At 37.7% G+C, this 19,706-nt stretch overlaps 1 protein-coding gene across 1 annotated transcript in view; it reads left to right on the top strand.

The window, feature by feature from the left end:
- Positions 1-19,706, top strand: part of ARMC1 (armadillo repeat containing 1) — a 42,318-nt gene that overhangs the window by 13,487 nt on the left and 9,125 nt on the right. Inside the window, exon 4 of the mRNA XM_058699700.1 lies at positions 12,304-12,493. Within this exon, the coding sequence (XP_058555683.1) occupies positions 12,304-12,493 (190 nt within the window). The remainder of the gene's footprint in view (positions 1-12,303; positions 12,494-19,706) is intronic.

Below are 19,706 nucleotides of genomic sequence, written 5' to 3'. Positions count from 1 at the left end.
ATAATGACCAGATAAGAGGCTGAAGTTTTTTTCTTGTTTTTATTGAAGTGATCAGTTAAGAATAAGTAATAGAAAGTATTAACTGTATCAATTGTGTTAATTATCTCTATGATTTGAGGTCAATTCCACCAGCAAAAATCTGGATTCTAGTTCTTACTTGAGACAATCTCTTTGACCCTAAGTTTCCTTATCTAAAGCCTATAGTAACACCTGCAAAGTGATTGAGGATCTAATGGATAATATATGTAGAAACGTTTTGTATATCCTAAAAAGTTGTATAAAATAAAAGGTTTCATTATTGTTTCTAGTATGCTTCAATGCCATATAGGTAACAATTTTGTTTTAAATGTTTACTTTTGAGAGAGGGAGAGCAAGAGAGAGCAAGAGCCAAGCGGGAGAGGGGCAGAGAGAGGGGAACAGAGAATGCGAAGCGGGCTCCCTGCTGTCAGCATCGAGCACAATGGAGGGCTTCAACTCTTGAACCACAAGATCATGACCTGAGCCAGTCAGACACAAAACTGACTGAGTCACCCAGGCACCCCCATATAAATTAACTATTTTTACTGGCATATTAGCTCTTTTGGAAAGCATAGCATGGATGCTTCTGTAGTGCAGTTTTATTCATATGATGAACTTAAGATTGTGTTGTCCTTTAACAGGTATAGTTATTGAAGTTGAAAATTTATGTGGTAAAAATTATTTAAATGTAAGAAATTCCATGAAAAAATTTAATGTTAATATGTTAAAATGTACTTTAAATCTGAACTTTAAAGATTTAGAGCAAGTTTTAGAGGTTGCATAGATTAAACCTGTAAAACAATGTTTTTTGATTGGCTAATGTTCTGGTAGATATGTGTATATGTGTGTGTGTGTATATGTGAGAGAGACGTTTATAAAATAGTAGGGAGACTACTTATATTTTTGTAAGAGAAGTGTTGTGTCCATTCAGGTCATTATCTTGGCTTATCATCTGGAAAAGAGATCTTGAAATGGAGTTAGAAATGGAAGAGGTTTGTTGTGGGGTAAGGCCTGTAAAGATAGAGGAGGATGAAGCAGGATTAGACTCCAGTCTTTAGACTTCAGTGCGGATCTGTCATCTGTAAAAGGATAATGGAGAGGAAACCGAGTGAGGCAAGGAGAGTCTCAGATTGCAGTGCAGATCTGATAGTCAACCCAAAGGGGAGCTCACAGCAAGGATTGCCCTGTGAATGAGACTTGCACTGGGAAGAAATGGCCACCTAGTGTCCCCACCGCTCAGTCATTGGCTGGGGACTGCCTGTGAAGAGCCAGGCCTTGGTATAAAAGCTTGAATGGTGTGATGGATCTCAAAGCAATGACAGCTGCTACTCCACTTTCTGCACCCAAAGGGCAAGCAAGCTTCTTTTCTTTTCTCTTTTCTTTTCTTTCCTTTTCTTTTCTTTTCTTTTCTTTTCTTTTCTTTTCTTTTCTTTTCTTTTCTTTTCTTTTCTTTCTTTTTATTTAATGTTTATTCATTTTTGAGAGAGAGAGAGAGAGAGAGAGTGCAAGCCAGGGAGGGGCAGAGAGAGAGGGAGACACAGAATCTGAAGCAGGATGCAAGCTCTGAGAGAGAGAGAGAGAGAGCAAGCCAGGGAGGGGCAGAGAGAGAGGGAGACACAGAATCTGAAGCAGGATCCAAGCTCTGAGCTGTCGGCACAGAGCCTGATGCGGGGCTCAAACCCACAAACCGTGAGATCGTGACCTGAGCTGAAGTCAGACACTTAGCTTAACCAATTGAGCCACCCAGGAGCCCCAAGCAAGCTTCTTTCTTAAAGGGAGATCCATGCAGTGTATCTCCTTGGCTGCCACAGTGACTTAGTTTTATAACTCAAAGTGTGTTTTTTTCGGACAGTGTGGTGATCATCTTAGAAATTTATTGCTATATTTGAATGTTTTTAGAAGGTTAATAAAAACTGAGTTTTGGCTTGTAAACATTAAGACTGTGAAGTATTAGAGAAGTATTGGAATCAGGTTTTGGCTGAGCATGTTTAACTTATGAACTGTCTCATGGCATGGACTTGATTTTCTTTTAGGAAATTAGGTTGGTCAGGCATTTTTCTTATCTTTTCATCTACTTGGTTCTTTTGGGTACCTTTATTAAAAATCAGAACGTGGGGCACCTGGGTGGCTCAGTCAGTTAAGCGTCTGACTTTGGCTCAGGCCATGATCTTGCGGTCTGTGGGTTTGAGCCCCGTGTCAGGCTCTATGCTGACAGCTCAGAACCTGGAGCCTGTTTCAGATTCTGTGTCTCCTTCTCGCTCTCTGCCCCTCCCCCACTCGCACTCTCTGTCTCTCAAAAATAAATAAACATTAAAAAAATTTTTTTTTAAATCAGAATGAAAAATTCTCATATATGGTAGGGTGAGTTTTATATGCATAACTGCTTTGGTAAATGTGTGTTCTTTAGACATTTTGCATTGTGTCATGTGTGTTACTATATACAGATGTCTGATCTATTGATATCCTAACTTAACTAGTTTATGAACGAATTGGCATCCCATTATTATATAGATCACTTTGGTAAGCCATAGCACAAGAGATTTATATTATATACCCTAATTGCTTTCTTTGATATGGTTGTCCCATGAAAGCCAGCCAGTTAGGATGTGATTCCAATCAGTATTTCTATTTGGGAGTACTGAGTTAGGGAGAGTTTTAGCTATGATTCTATGGAACTCTGCAACTAAGGAAGTGTAAAAATCTCCCCATATTCCAGAAAGACCCATGGAATATAATATGCTGCTCTATTGACTGAAGGGAAACCTTTCACTTGGCAGTGATTGAAAGGGAAACCAAACCTCAAAAGTAGGTGTGGAAAGTGGACATTATTCTTCACACGGGAAGCTGAGAAAAATGTTTTATAAACTAGGAGAAATTCTGCATACTAAAATTTTGAGCCTTAATCACTGTCTTATGTTTTGTTACAGAATTTTGCTGAGATTTTAACATTTATTTAACAGCAGGTTTCCTTGTGTTTATTGATGCTTATGGATTGATAGTTGAATTGACTCCAAAGTCACTATTACTTTCAGTTCTCTGTCATTGAGAATAAATCTGGCATTATGTTTAATTTTAATCTCTTCCATAAATAACATTTCATTAGAGGTTAGAACCTTTTTACATTTTATTTTTTAGTTTTGGATTCCTTTTTTGGAGACAATTTTCAAAATGTTGACTCAGGAGAACATCTAAATCAGGTTAAGACAATTTGTATTGGTATTTATAGGACATTGTAATTTGTATTTTAGGAGTAATAGTTCTGCTATAAGATGCATTTTATAAAAGTGCTTGTGAATATCTAGTATGAAATATACTATAAGTAAAAGCTGCTTCAATAAAATGTGGCCTCTCAACTTTAAAATATCTCATTTCATCTGGAGAACTTCCTAAAATCCTAGATTTTGAAACAGTGCCATAATAAACAATGGTCTATTCTTCTTGCTAAAATCTTGGGTGAAAAGCTTGTGCTTTATTGCTTTGTGTTCTTTATTTCCTTATGTGGTTTTTGCTTCTTGTTTCTGTGTTCTTTTTAAAAAGTAGTTAAAATTTCTTTCATTTCATTTATTTATTTAATGTTCATCTTATTTTAGAGAGAGAGCACAAGTGGGGGAGAGAGGGAGAGAGAGAGAGAGAGAGAGCGCGCGCGAGGGAGTCTTAAGCAGGTTCCATGCTCAGCACGGAGCGTAGTGCAGGGCTTGATCCCATGACCTGAGCTGAAATCAAGAGTCAGATGCTCAACTAACTGAGCCACGTAGGCACCCCTTACTTTGTTTGATCAGTATGCAAGCCCTGTTCTCATTGTTTCTATTTGCCTGGTCAACATTTGCCCATTCCTTTATTTCTGAATCACTTTGTTTTAGTTGTGTTTTGTTTTTTTGAGCCAAATGGAAAATCTTTTTGTTTTACTTGGTGAACTAAGTCCATTTATATTGAGTGATTGATATATTTAATCTTCATTCATTTTTGTGATAGTTACTGTGTATGTTATGTTGTAGTAGTTGTGTTTTTTTCTCTGCATGAGGTTTTCTTTTACTTTGAAAATGTCTTTTTTTTTTTTTTATTTAGAGTTTATTTATTTTGAGAGAGAGCACACAAGTAGAGAAGGGACAGAGAGAGAGGGAGAGAGAGAATCCCAAACAGGCTCCACGTTCAGCATGGAGTCCAATGCAGGGCTCGATCTCACATGCCATGAGACCATGACCAAAGCTGAAATCAAGAATCAGAAGCTTAACTGACTAAGCCACCCAGGTGATCCTTACTTTGAAAATTTCTTCTCATACTTAAAATGGTTTGTTTTACTGTTACAGTGGTTGCTCTTGTACTTATACTTTTAAAAAATATTCTAAGTTGTCTGTTTTCTTATTTAAACTTCCGCTATCTTGATTGTTAGTTTTAATGGTAATTTTTTGATTCCCACCTGTTATGTGTTCCATAGTCACTAAACTTTTTCTACTTTAGTCTTTTCTTCTCCCTTGTCCTTTTTTTAAAAAATTGTTTGAGTATAGTTTACACATAATGTTACATTAGTTTCAGGTGACTCCTTTTTTTTTTGAAGTTGGATTATTTCTGCTTTGTCAAACATTGATGTGTTCTTTCATTCTCTTTCCCACCTTTGTTTTAAACTTAGATCCACAGTTAAATATAGAAAATGCTCATTGTCCTTTTGCAAAACTTTTCTGGTCATCTCTTGGTTTAAGCTCATTGTCTAGTAGATTGCTCAAGAAAGGCTCAAATATTCCTTGACTTCTTTCATGTTTAAAACCCTTTTTCTGTAACTTTAATACTTAAAGGACAGCTGGACTGGATCCATGGCTCACCTTTTGTTTTCTTGAGATTCTTGAAAATGTTGCTCTGCTTTGCCTTGATTTTTATTCTTTTTTTTTTTTTTGAGAAATCCGATGCCAATATATTTTATAAAAGGTAAGGGCAGTAGTGGTAGTTAATATATATTATCAGGAGCACTCTTCCATATAACCATTTACCTGCAATATCATTCTTTTTTTTTATCATGTTTATTTTTTATGAGAGAGAGAGAAAGAGAGAGAGACAAGAGCATGAGCAGGGGAGGGGCAGAGAGAGAGGGAGACACAGAATCCAAAGCAGGATCCGGGCTCTGAGCTAGCAGCACAGAGCCTGATGTGGGGCTTGGACTCCCGAACCATAAGATTGTGACCTGAGCCGAAGTCAGATGCTTAACCAACTGAGCCACCCAGGTGTCCCTTGCACTATCATTCTTAATGGCTGTGGTTACATTCCACATACTTTGTAGTTTTTTTTAAGTGTCTTTTTTGTAATTATTTAGAACAGAGGTTGGCAATTTTTTTTCTGTGAAAAGCCAGTAAATGTTTTAGGCTTTGCTAGACATAACAGTCCCCGTTGCAACTACCCTGGTGGGTCAAAACAGCCATGGTTAATGTATAAATGAATAGGCTTTGGCTCAAGGATCATAGGTTCCCTGCCTCGGATTTCATTGTTACCTAAACAGAGCTGTTGACTTCCTTCTTAGAACCCTTTTTAATTTAGGAATGTTTTTTGCATTGAAAAATGAGGGATAATTTTCTGGGTTGCATAAATGTTACCAGAACACTTCTTAGCAAACAACGAAAAGAAAAGCAAAAGCAACTCCTAAAGGAAAATTTAAGATGTTTTTCAAGATGATAGATAGCAAGTCTTCAACAGTAAAATGATATATTCATTGATTTTATGTAGTATGTGGAGGTTTTAACTGGCCTTTATGAGCAGTATGAAATGTTTATAGCGGCATCTAGGATTAGAGTGAATTGGTGTTTATGACCAATAAGGATATATATTCAGAATTAAGATTATTTTTGATATATAATAAAGGTCAAGTTTCTTGTAGTTGTGTTTTATGAATAACATGAACCTTTTCAGTATGGATAACTAATTAGAAAAAGTGGTGAGGAATCAATATACTTCATTATTTAATAGTGAATTACTGAGAACAAAATTCCAATTACTTAGATGAAAGAAATTTTCAAGATAGTCTTTTTTTCTGATGTCACATTTTAAAGACTGAACTAAATCCAGGGCATTAATCAGCTCTTTCAATTTGCAATTGCCTAAGAAGATGAGGGCAATTAATTCTTGTTTAATTATACAGCCTCTCATATTTATGGCCAAACATACCATAAAACTCTAGACTTTTTCTTTTTGAATGTTTTGAATGATAGTATTTGAACAGTAATTTTTTTTTTTTTAAAGACTAGCTTCCACATCTGTAGACGGTCTTGGATTTTTCTTTTTGGTTTTAAAAGCATTTTTTAAAAGTAAGGAAATAATTATTTATAATTGATTTTTTGGGGAAAAAAAAAAGGTATAATTGATTTGTTGAATGGGTACTTCATAGTGCCCTGATCACGAAGTAACTGTAATTAAATTTGCTTATATGCTTTTGTAAATTTAATTTTGCCTAAGACAAAATTTTACTTAGTTTTGAGAGGGATCTGGGCCTGTAAATAGATCCCTTAACCGTTTCATAGGAAGGGTAGCAATAAAATTAGTCCTGTGAGGTACACCTGAAAACCATACTTAACAGTGAGGCCATCATGTTGATTTGATTATGTTATTCTTTTAAAATCTTTTGGTTTTAAGTAGGTAGAAATTGAAAATCTTCCAGAAGGGAATTTATTACTGTGTGAAAATGATGAGATTTTGGAATTATGAAACAAGTTAAAAATGGTGGTCATAGGAGTATTTATTTCATAGAACCATTTTTCTAATTATCTGTAATTGCTTTGTTTATCTAAGCAAACATAAGATGTGTGACTATAAGTATAGTTTTGTTGTAAATCCTTAATTTTCTTTTTTTCTGTTTTTTGGTAAATCTGTAATTTTTTTTTTTTAAGATTTTATTTTTAAGCAATCTTTACACCCCATGTGGGAGTCGAACTCACAAATCTAAGATCAGGAATTGTGTGCTCTACCGCCTAAGCCAGCCGGGTGCCCCAAATCCTTAATTTCCTAAATGAAAGTTAGTGCGAGTAGCCTCTAGCAGCACAGGCAATTGTAAATGCACACGTATCACTTTCGCAAATTGTTCTTATGAATAAATGGAATTCTCTTCCCTCACTCTGTTGCTACTAATGTGGAAACTGGTAATACAGGTGTATGAGAGAATTAAGCCCCAGAGCCCTAAGGAATCCAATAGATGTACAGATTATCTTCTCTCCTGTGAATCTAGAATGGTTTTAACTCTATACCATCCTTTGGAGAATTGAGAAAATTGTCACTTATAGTTTTTGTAGAGCTAATTTCTTTTGCAGGACCTTAGTCAGAAAACGTGTTAGAGAAATGGTTTGTCAGATGTATGGGAGTAATAATCAGGAAAAGGAAGGTTAACTTAAAGAAGTTAACAGCAGAGGTGATCTTCCCTTTTTTTCTAAAAATTCTGTCTCGTATGGTAGTTGTTAGCCACATGTGGCAATTTAAATTAAAATTAAAATTAAATTTAAAAACCAATTTTTCACTTGTACCATCCTTATTCCAAGTATTTAATATTCATGTGACTAGTTTACTACATTTCCATCATTTCAGAAAGTTATGTTGGTCAGTACTGTCCTAACACTTTTTGGGTTTTTTTTTTTTTTTTTTTTTTTTTTTTTTAGAGAGAGGGCACAAATGAGTGAGGGCAGGGAAAGAGAGAACCAGGGCTCACTCAATGCGAAGCTTGTGTTCGCCCAAAGTGGGGCTCAAGCTCACTTCAAATTGGGGCACAAGCTCATGAACCGTGAGATCATGACCTGAGCCGAAGTCTGATGCTTAACCGACTGAGCTACCCAGGAGTCACAAAACTTCTTTTTTAAATTTTTATTTAGGGGCACCTGGGTGGCTCGGTTGGTTAAACATCTCTTTTTTTTTTTTTTTTTAATTTTTTTTTTTTTAACATTTATTCATTTTTGAGAGAGAGAGAGACAAGAGTGCAAGTGGGGGTGGGGCAGAGAGAGAGGGAGACACAGAATCTGTGGCAGGATCCAGGCTCTGAGCTCTCAGCACATAGCTTGACAGGGGCTCAAACTCATGAAGCATGAGATCATGACCTGAGCTGAAGTCGGGTGCTTAACTGACTGAACCACCCAGGCTCCCAAACCTCTCACTCTTGATTTCAGCTCAGGTCATGATCTCACGGTTTGTGGGTTCAAGCCCTGCATCGGCCTCTGTGCTTACAGCAGGGAACCTGCTTGGGATTCTTTCTCTGCCCCTCCCTAATGCTTTCTTTCTCTCAAAATAAATATTTTTTAAATTTATTTTAAAAAATTTATTTTTTATTGTAGAGAGAGTGAGTGAGCACAAGGTGGGGGGTGGGGGGAGGGAGAGAGAGAATCCCAAGCAGGGTCCACTCTTAGCATGGAGGTTCCATCCCATAGCTCTGGGATCATGCCTGATTCAGGATCAAGAGTCAGACCCTCAACCAGCTGAGCCACCCAGGTATCCCTAAAACTTCCTTGCCTAACTGTTTAAAAGGCTATTCTTATGTTTTGGATTACTTTTTTTTTTTAATTTTTTAAATGTTTATTTAGTTTTTGAGAGAGACAGAGCACGAGTGGCAGAGGGGCAGAGAGAGGGGAAGACACAGAATCCAAAGCAGGCTCCAGGCTCTGAACTGTCTGCACAGAGCTGGATGCGGGGCTTGAACTCATGGACCATGAGATCATGACCTGAGCCGAACTGACTGAAGCCGCCCAGGTGCCCCTGTTTTGGATTACTTTCATTTCATAGATTATTTCTTAACAAGTTCCAGTAGAAGAATTACAGAGTCAAAGAGTATTTGGAAAACAATATTATTCCAGTATTACCAATTATATTCTTACCAGTAGTTTACATTTTATTGAAAATTCTCACACATTGGATGGATCACTACATTGCTGTTCTCCTATTCTACTCTCTCCAATTCTAGATCAGTTTAAAAAAAATGTTAAACCATCTCTGTTCTTTGAGGTTGACATAAGATGGATGGCTTGGGTGGGTACATAAACTCACTGAAAATGTAGAAAATTTTTATATTTGCATTTTTTGTGAAACATTCTCTAATTTTACACCAGATTTTCAAGGGGTTAGTAACCCTGTATGGTTTAGAACTACTCTTACAGTTGTTATTCTGCAGAATAGGAAGATAATTATTTGATGTTACTGTGTTTTAATATTTTATGTCCCTACTGCTTCATCTGGAAACAAAGTTTTTGAAATAGTGTATGTGCATTTCAAAAATTTTATAGGAAGCTCATTAGTTGAATCTTCTATTTGATGATTTTTTAATTTGATGCAAACACTTGAAAACAATATTGGTGGTGAAGAGGGGTAGCAAAGACACTGGTTTTTTTCTCTTTTAAATTCATGAGTATCTAACCACTGTCCTCATATTCTACAACTTTTGGTTGGCTAGTATTTAAAGTATCTCAGAACTAAAAAAAATAAAAGGGGGCTCCTGGGTGGCTCAGTCGGTTGAGTGTCTGACTTCGGCTCAAGTCATGATTGTGCTGTCTGTGAGTTCGAGCCCCGCGTCGGGCTCTGTGCTGACAGCTCAGAGCCTGGAGCCTGCTTCGGATTCTGTGTCTCCCTCTCTCTTTGCCCCTTCCCCGCTCATGCATGCACGCGCTGATAAACGTTAAAAAAAAATTTAAAAAAAAAATCTCAGAACTGCAGTGACCTTTTCAGTACTGTGAAACAGCTATCAGAAGAGTGCTGAGACATTTCAACCCCCCACCTGAAAATAATCTTTTTGATAGCTTCTTGCAATACACAGTCAAAATCATTCAAAGTAATTGATCTCTGTGGTCAACGGTAGCCCAAAAAGGCACCTGGTATAGTAAATTGAGTGCTTGGAAAATTGCCAGATTAGTACCCCTGGAACTGAAGCTCTGTATAGCTTAGAAGGTTTATAGTCTGAATATCAGAAATTGAAGTGTTCTTGCTCATTCAATAAACGGATGGCAAAAAGTTTTGTGAGGCTTTGTGGAAGGTAAAGAGAGAATACATATCCATTCTTCAAAAGAAAAAAAAATTACGATCAATAGTATAAGTACAATCATAGTACTTTAAATGTAGAGGGTGGAATGGATTGTTGGGGTGGGAAAGCTTCACAAAGAAGATGGTAGTTGAGGTTGAACCTTCAAGGAAGGAGGAAGAGTTAAAAAGCTTATGTCTTTTGGGGCGCCTGGGTGGCTCAGTCGGTTGAGCGACCGACTTCAGCTCAGGTCACGATCTCGCGGTCCGCGAGTTCGAGCCCCGCGTCGGGCTCTGGGCTGATGGCTCGGAGCCTGGAGCCTGCTTCCGATTCTGTGTCTCCCTCTCTCTCTGCCCCTCCCCCGTTCATGCTCTGTCTCTCTCTGTCTCAAAAATAAATAAATGTTAAAAAAAAAAATTAAAAAAAAAAGCTTATGTCTTTTGGTTGAGGAAAAGGCATCTGTAAAAGGTGTTCATAAAAAGACAAAATGAGCTGATGTTGGCAGAGCTGAATGGGGACAGATTTAAAAGCCTTGAATGTGTGTTATAAGGTTTGGATTAATTAAACTTATCTGTAAGTGAAATGAGGGTTATTTTTTATAGTTATGTATATTTACTGTTTATTCAACTAATAAGTGTTAGATCTGTGCTGTCCAGTATAGTATACACTTGCCACACGTGGCAATTTAAATTTAATTCAAAGTAAATAATCATTTTTTTAATTGTGGTTGGTCAGTAGCCTCATGTGGTGAGTGGACAGTGCAGCTATCAAACATTTCTATCAGTGCAGAAAGTGTTTTGGACAGCATGGCACCAGATGTTTATTTGAGGACCTATAGTAGGATTTAAGAGTTCAAGAATGGAGGAGCTCCTGGGTGGCTCGGTGGGTTAAGCATCTGACTTTGGCTCAGGTCACGATTTGTGAGTTCGAGCCCCCCATTGTTGGGCTATGTGCACTCTGTCCCCCCCTCTACCCCGCTTCCCCTCCCCTGTGTGCCTGCACTCTCTCTCTTTCAAAAATAAACATTAAAAATTTTAAAAAGTTTAAGAATGAAAACTTTTGTTTTTAGTTGTGTGTGTGTGTTTTAAAGAATTTTGTTTTTAATGTTAATTTATTCTTGAGGGAGAGAGAGAGAGAGGGTGTGAGTGGGGGAGGGGCAGAGAGAAGGAGAGACACAGAATCTGAAGCAGGCTCCAGGCTCCGAGCTGTCAGCACAGAGCCCAATGTGTGGCTCGAACTCACGAGCCGTGAGATAATGACCTGAGCTGAAGTCAGACGCTTAACCAGCTGAGCCACCCAGGTGCCCCAGTTGTGGTTTTATAATATATTCATGCTTTGTAAAAGATAAGTAAAAAATGTAAATTAAGAAACAATTTGAATTTATTAAGAAATCTCTTTTTTATAATGATTCTAATATGAATGATCCTCTCCTAATTTGTTTTCTCATTTTGGTTTTTTATGTGTTGTACTTTCTTGAAGGTCAGGGGACCTTCAAATTATATTAATGTTAATCCAGGGACAGGTTCTAATCTAATCTTTTTAGTTGATTTCCTGTTTAATGCTTTTGATTAAATGTGCTTTTATTTATTTTTTTTATTAAAAAACTTTAAGTTTTTATTATTTTTTTTAACATTTATTTATTTTTGAGAGAGACTGAACATTAGCGGGGGAGGGGCAGAGAGAGGAGACACAGAATCTGAATCAGGCTCCAGGCTCTGAGCTGTCAGCACAGAGCTCGCTGTGGGGCTCAAACTCAGACTCTGAGATCATGACCTGAGCTGAAGTCAGATGGTCAACTGACTGAGCCACCCAGGTGCCCCTGAATGTGGTTTTATACTATATAGTGATGAGTTTTGAATCTCAGTAAACCATGGTTTTAAAATTAGAAGACCTTATTATCAACTAACTGCTTTTTCAATGTTGATTATTCTAGGTATTTCCTTTAAATTGAATGAAACAGGGGCGCCTGGGTGGCGCAGTCGGTTAAGCGTCCGACTTCAGCCAGGTCACGATCTCGCGGTCCGTGAGTTCGAGCCCCGCGTCAGGCTCTGGGCTGATGGCTCGGAGCCTGGAGCCTGTTTCCGATTCTGTGTCTCCCTCTCTCTCTGCCCCTCCCCCGTTCATGCTCTGTCTCTCTCTGTCCCAAAAATAAATAAAAAACGTTGAAAAAAAAAAAATTTTTTTAAAAATTAAAAAAAAATAAATAAATAAATTGAATGAAACATCAGAATGAAGAAAACAAGGCTCTGCAAAGTTGAATAAAATTACAGAATCAATAGAGGTGACCGGACTAGTTTATTAATTTATATGTGTTTCTTTTCAAGGTCTACAACTCCAGGAGAAACAAAACTGCTGGCTTCTGAAATTTATGACATTCTCCAGTCTTCCAGTATGGCAGATGGTGATAGTTACAATGAAATGAATTCACGTAGAAGGAAAGCTCAGTTTTTCCTGGGAACTACAAACAAACGTGCCAAAACAGTGGTTTTGCACATAGATGGTCTTGATGATACGGTAAGACTTTTATAAACACATGATTCATAAGGTAGGGTCAGGAAGCAGATGATCCTTCTGACATATCATCAGAAGGTTGTAGTAGCCTAAGGCTATGTAACAATCCCTATGTCATTTACTTTACTTCATCTCATCACATAGACATTTTATTACCTCACATCATCACAAGAAGAAGGTGAATATAGTACGATATTTTGAGAGAGATCACATTCATATAACTTGTTACAATATATTGTTAAAATTGTTCTATTATTTCTTACTCTGCCTAATTTATTTATTTTTTAAATGTTTATTTTAGAGAGAGACAGAGTGAGTGACCATGAGTAGGGGAGGGGACAGAGGATCTGAAATGGTCTCTGCACTGACAGCAGAGACCCCAGTGTGGGGCCCAAACTCATGAACCACAAGATCATGACTTGAGCTGAAGTTGGACATTCAACTGACTGAGCTGCCCAGCACCCCTGTGTCTAATTTATAAGTAAACTTATCATATGAATGTGCAGGAAAAGAACATAGTATGTATAGGTTTGGGTACTTTCTGCAGTTTCAGGCATCCCCTGAGGGCCTTGGAACAGATCTCCTATGGATAAGGTATGGGGGGGGTGGGGAACTACTATAAATAGTTTCTTCACTGACACCAGCGATCTTTTTTTTTTTAATTTTTTTTAATGTTTATTCATTTTTGAGAGACAGAGAGAGACAGAGCATGAGTGGGGAATGGGCAGAGAGAGAAGGAGACACAGAATCGGAAGCAGGCTCCAGGCTCTGAGCTGTCAGCACAGAGCCCAACACGGGGCTCAAACTCCCAGACCGCGAGGTCATGACCTGAGCCGAAGTCGGACGCTCAACTGACTGAGCTACCCAGGCATCCCACCAGCGATCTTTTTATTTTTATTTATTTATATATTTTTTCAGCAGTCTTGAAGAATAAATTCCAGAGGGGCATTTTGTTCTAAAGGTGTCAGTTAATCAGAGGATGTAACAAGAGGAAATAGACACATCCACAAGTAGAGCTGGAGATTTCAACACCACTCTCAATTAATAGAACAAGTATACAGAAAATCAGTTAAGGATATAGAAGACTCAAATAGTACTAACAACCACCTTAACCTCATCGGCATTTATGGAACACCCTCCAGCCACAAGGTAGTATCCATTCTTTTCACATACACATGGAACATTTACCAAGGTAGACCTTATTGTGGGTCATAAAACAAGTCTTAATAAATTTAAAAGAACTATGCAAAGTATGTTCTCTGAGCACAATGAAAAGCAAATTAGAAATCAATAACAGGTATTTGGAAAATCCCCCAAATATTTTGGAAACTAAATAATTTATTTCTAAAATAATCCCTGAGTCATGGGGGCGCCTGGGTGGTTCAGTCGGTTAAGCGTCCGCCTCTTGATTTCAGCTCAGGTCATGATCTCACGGTTCCATGAGTTCAAGTCCCACATCAGGCTCTGCACTGACAACTTGGAGCCTGGAGCCTGCTTCGGATTCTGGGTCTCCCTCTCTCTCCGCCCCTGCCCTGCTCATGCTCACTCGCTCGCTCACTCTCTCTCTCTCTCTCTCAAAAATAAACATTAAACAAATTAAAAAAAATAATCCCTAAGTCAATGAGGAAATCAGAAGAGAAATGATAAACATTTTGAATTGAATAAAAAGGAAAATGTAGTATCAAAATTTGTGGGAAGCCACCAAAGCAGTGTTTAGAGGGTAATTCATTAGCACCAAATATCTAATTATTTATATATAAGAGAGATAAGGTCTCAGTGACTTAAGTTTCTACCTTAAGAAATTAGATAAAAAAAAGAAAAAGCAAATCTAACTTAAGCAGAAGAGAGGAAACAAATCAGTGAAATGAAAAATGGAGAAAAACTAATGAAATCAAAAGCTGATTCTTTGACATGATCAATAAAATTGATAAATTTGTAGCCAAACTGATCAGGAATAAAAGAAGTCACAAATTATTGATACCAGAAATAAGAGAGTGAAAACATTGCTATAGATCCTGTAGACACTAAAAAGAAAATAAATGGGAGCACCTGGGTGGCTCAGTCAATTAAGCATCCTACTCTTGATTTTGGCTCAGGTCATGATCTCTGGGTTTGAGAGTTCAAGCCCCCTATTGGACTCTGTGCTGCCGGTGTGGAACCTGCTTGGGATTCTCTCTTTCTCACTCTTTACCCCTCCCCTGCTTGCTGTCTCTCTCTCTCAAAATAAATAAAGAGACTTTAAAAAAAATCTAAAAAGAGGTGCACCTGGCTGGCTCAGTTGGTTAAGTGTCTGACTTCAGGTCAGGTCATGATCTCATGGATCCTGAGTTTGAGCCCCACATTGGGCTCTGTGATGACAGCTCAGAGCCTGGAGCCTGCTTCTGATTCTGTGTCTCCTCTCTCTGCCCTTCTCCTGCTCACACACTCTCTCAAAACTAAATAAACATTAAAATAAAAAAATAAAAAATTTAAAAAGAAAATAAATGAATATTTTAAATAACTTTATGCCAATAAATTTGATAATGTAGATGAAACAGGAAAATGTTTTTAAAAACACAGATTGCCAAGGTTTATTCAAGAAGAAATGGATAACATGAATAGCTCAATATGTATTAAAGAAATTGAATTTGTAATTAAAAACCTTTCCATAAAGAAAACTTTTGTCCTAGATAGTTTCACTGGTGAATATATTCAATGTATTCTAATATAGACTATTTTAATAATAGAATACTGTAATACTCCTACAGGGTAGTTTCTTCTGAACTCATTCTACATTGTCTGCTTTTAATATTAGCTACTTCTGCTTGCTTCTGATTAGTGTGTCTTCTGTTTGTGTCTGTATTTCAAGTAGATTTCTTACATGCACCATATAGTAGGACCTTGCCTTTTTATCCATTCTGAAAATTTCTGCCTTTTAACTGGAGTGTTGGAGTTATCTTTTTTTTTTTTTTTTTTTTTTTATTTTTTATTTTTGGGACAGAGAGAGACAGAGCATGAACGGGGGAGGGGCAGAGAGAGAGGGAGACACAGAATCGGAAACAGGCTCCAGGTTCCGAGCTGTCAGCACAGGACCCACAGAGCCCGACGCGGGGCTTGAACTCACGGACCGTGAGATCGTGACCTGGCTGAAGTCGGCCGCTTAACCGACTGCGCCACCCAGGCGCCCCTGGAGTTATCTTTAATATGATTATTTGTATGGTTGTGTTTAAAACAACCATCTTGCTAATTCCTTTCTTTCTTTCTTTTTTTTTTTTTTTTTTAAGTTTATTTATTTAAGTAATCTCTGCATCCAGCGTGGGTTTTGAACTCACGACCCTGAGATCGTTTGGACACTCCTGTGACTGAACTAGCCAGGCACCATGCCCTTGCAAATTACTATTTGTCCAATCAGTTCTTTGTTCCCTTTTCCTGCCTTTTGGACTACTGGATGTTTTTTATGATTTCATTTTATTTACTTTGTTGGCTTATTAGGTACAGTTCTTCCTTTCTTTTTGTTGGTTGATGTAGGGTTTATTTTATGTATCCTTTTTTTTTTTTTTTTTTAATGTTTTTATTTATTTTGGAGAGAGAGACAGAGCACCAGCAGAGCATGAGAGAGAGAGAGGGAGAGGGAGACACAGAATCTGAAGCAGGTTGCAGGCTCTGAGCTGTCAGCACAGAACCCGACGCGGGGCTTGAACCCACGAACTGTGACATCATGACCTCAGCCAAAGTCAGACGCTCAACCGAGTCACCCAGGTGCCCCCAAATTTACGGTCTTAACCATCGTTAGGTATATAGTTTGGTGGTATTAAATACATTCATAATGTTGTGTAACCATCACCTCTATACTTCTTATGAATGTACAACTTTTTTGTTTTGTAAAACTGAAACTCTGTACTTATTAAACAGTCACTCTGCTTTCTTCCTTTCCCCCAGCCCCTGGCAACCACTGTTTTACTTTCTGTCTCTATGATTTTGAAAAGTCAGTTTCTTTTAAGACATTTAAAAATAAAAAGTATTTTCTGTCTATTTACATTTTTGCCGTTTCCAGGACTCTCCTTTGTGTAAATTCTGTATTTTTCATCTGATACTATTTTCCTTCTGTCTTAAGGACTTCTTTTTTTTTTTCTTTTTTAAATTTTTTTACTGTTTATTTTTGAAAGAGATAGAGACAGAGTGCGAGCAGGGGAGGAGCGCAGAGAGAGAGGGAGACACAGAATCTGAAGCAGGCTCCATGCTCTGAGCTGTCAGCACAGAGCCCGACATGGGGCTCAAACCCAGGAGCCGTGATATCATGACCTGAGCTGAAGTTGGACACCCAACCGACTGAGCCACCCAGGCGCCCCCGTCTCAAGGACTTCTGTTAACGTTTTCTTATAGCAGTACAAGTCTGCTGAAGTTGAATTCTTTCAGGTTTTTTTTTTTTTTTAATTGAAATAGAATTCACATACTATAAATTTGCCATTTTAAAGTGTTCAATTCAGTGCTTTTAGTATATTTATAGGGTTGTGCAGCCATCACCATTGTCTAATTCCTGAACATTTCATCACCCCAAAAGGAAGCCTCATACCCATTAGCAGTCACTAATGGGTTGCCCGTGACAACCACTAATTTACTGTCTGTGGATTTGCCTCTTCTGGACATTACACATAAATGGAATCATAGGATATGTTACCTTTCATGTCTAGCTTTCACTTTGCATAACGTTTTCATAGTTCATCCCTATTGTAGTGTGTATCAGTACATCATTACTCTTTATAATACTCCATTGTATGGATTTACTATATTTGTTTATTCATTTATCAGTTGATGGACATTTGGGTTGTTTCCACTTTTTGGCTATTATGTATAATTCTGTGAAGATTTGTGTATAAGTTTTTGTGTGGATGTATGTTCTCAGTTCTTTCGGATATGTTACTAGGGGTAGAGCTGCTGGGTGATACAGTAACTTTGTTTAGCTTTTTGAGCAACTGCTAGAGTGTTTTCTACAGTGGCTGCATCATTTTATATTCCATCAGCAGCAGATGTGGGGTCTGGTTTCTCCACAGCATTGTCAACATACATTTCTGTTGTTGTTTGTGTGTGTGTTTGTTTGTTTTTATAATTTAACTTTATTTTTTATTTTTTAAAATTTACATCCAAATTAGATAGTATATAGTGAAGCAATGATTTCAGGAGTAGATTCCTCAATGCCCCTTACCATTTAGCCCATCCCCCCTCCCACAACCCCTCCAGCAACCCTGTTTGTTTTCCATATTTATGAGTCTCTTTTGTTTTGTCCCCCTCCCTGTTTTTATATTATTTTTGTTTCCCTTCCCTTATGTTCATCTGTTTTGTCTCTTAAAGTTCTCATATGAGTGAAGTCATATGATTTTTGTCTTTCTCTGACTAATTTCACTTGGCATAATACCCTCCATTTCCATCCACGTAGTTGCAAATGGCAAGATTTCATTCTTTTTGATTGCCTGAAATGATTTGATACTCCTGAAATGATTGCCGAGTGATACTCCATTGTATATATATATACCACTTCTTTATCCATTCATCCATTGATGGACATTTGGGCTCTTTCCATACTTTGGCTATTGTTGATGGTGCTGCTATAAACATGGGGGTGCATGTGTCCCTTCGAAACAGCACACCTGTATCCCTTGGATAAATGCCTAGTAGTGCAATTGCTGGGTCGTAGGGTAGTTCTATTTTTAGTTTTTTGAGGAACCTCCATACTGTTTTCCCGAGTGGCTGCACCAGCTTGCATTCCCACCAACAATGCAAAAGAGATCCTCTTTCTCTGCATGCTCGCCAACATCTGTTGTGGCCTGAGTTGTTAATGTTAGCCATTTTGACAGGTGTGAGGTGGTATCTCATTGTGGCTTTGATTTGTATTTCCCTGATGATGAGTGATGTTGAGTATTTTTTCATGTGTCGGTTGGCCATCTGGATGTCTTCTTTGGAGAAGTGTCTATTCATGTCTTTTGCCCATTTCTTCACTGGATTATTTGTTTTTTGGGTGTTGACTTTGAGAAGTTCTTTATAGATTTTGGATACTAACCCTTTATCTGATATGTTGTTTGCAAATATCTTCTCCCATTCTGTCGGTTGCCTTTTAGTTTTGCTGATGGTTTCCTTCGCTGTGCAAAAGCTTTTTATTTTGATGAGGTCCCAGTAGTTCATTTTTGCTTTTGTTTCCCCTGCCTCTGGAGACGTTTTGAGTAAGAAATTGCTGGGGCCAAAATCAGAGAGGTTTTTGCCTGCTTTCTCCTCGAGGATTTTGATGGCTTCCTGTCTTACATTGAGGTCTTTCATCCATTTTGAGTTTATTTTTGTGTATGGTGTATGTAAGAAAGTGGTCCAGGTTAATTCTTCTGCATGTCGCTGTCCAGTTTTCCCAGCACCACTTGCTGAAGAGACTGTCTTTATTCCATTGGATATTCTTTCCTGCTTTGTCAAAGATTAGTTGCCCATACGTTTGTGGGTCCATTTCTGGGTTCTCTATTCCATTGATCTGGGTGTCTGTTCTTGTGCCATCTGTTGTTGTTTAGTACTGGTGTGAAATGGTATCATATTGTGGTTTTAATTTGCATTTCCCTAGTGACTAACGGTGTTGAGTATCTTTTCATCTGCTTTTGGCCATTTTTCAGTGATTGATACAGGATTTATTGTATATATCTTTATCACAGATATCTCTTTTGGAGAAAATCCTATTCATTGTCTATTTAAAAAAATTTTTTTTAAGTTTATTTATTTTAAGAGAACAAATGAGCAGGGCAGGGTCAGAGAAAGAGGCAGAGAGAGAATTCCAATCAAGTTTAGGGCTGTGAGCACAGAGCCCGATGTAGGGCTCAAACTCATGAGCTGTGAGATCATGATCTGAGCCAAAAACAAGAGTCGGACCCTTAACCGAGTGAACCACCCAGGCACCCACAGCCACCTGGGTCCCCCTTCATTGTCTGCTTTTAAATTGCTTATTATTTTTCTTTTCATTATTGAGTTGAGTTCTGTTAATACCATGTATTACATTGATGATTTTCATACTTTGAACCAACCTTTAATTCCTACGATAAATCCCAATTCGTCATGGTGTATAATCTTTTTAATATGCTGCTGGATTCAGTTTGCTGGGATTCTGTTGAAGCATTTTGCATATGTATTCATACAGGATATTTTATAGCTTTATTTATAATTTTCTTTCATGTGATGTATTTTTCTGATATTGGTATCCGGGTAATACTGG

The sequence above is a fragment of the Neofelis nebulosa genome, chromosome 14, assembly GCF_028018385.1.
Source record: "Neofelis nebulosa isolate mNeoNeb1 chromosome 14, mNeoNeb1.pri, whole genome shotgun sequence".
Lineage (NCBI taxonomy): Eukaryota > Metazoa > Chordata > Mammalia > Carnivora > Felidae > Neofelis > Neofelis nebulosa.
Note: the sequence above shows the minus strand (reverse complement) of the source record. Positions and strands in the feature narration are given on the sequence as shown.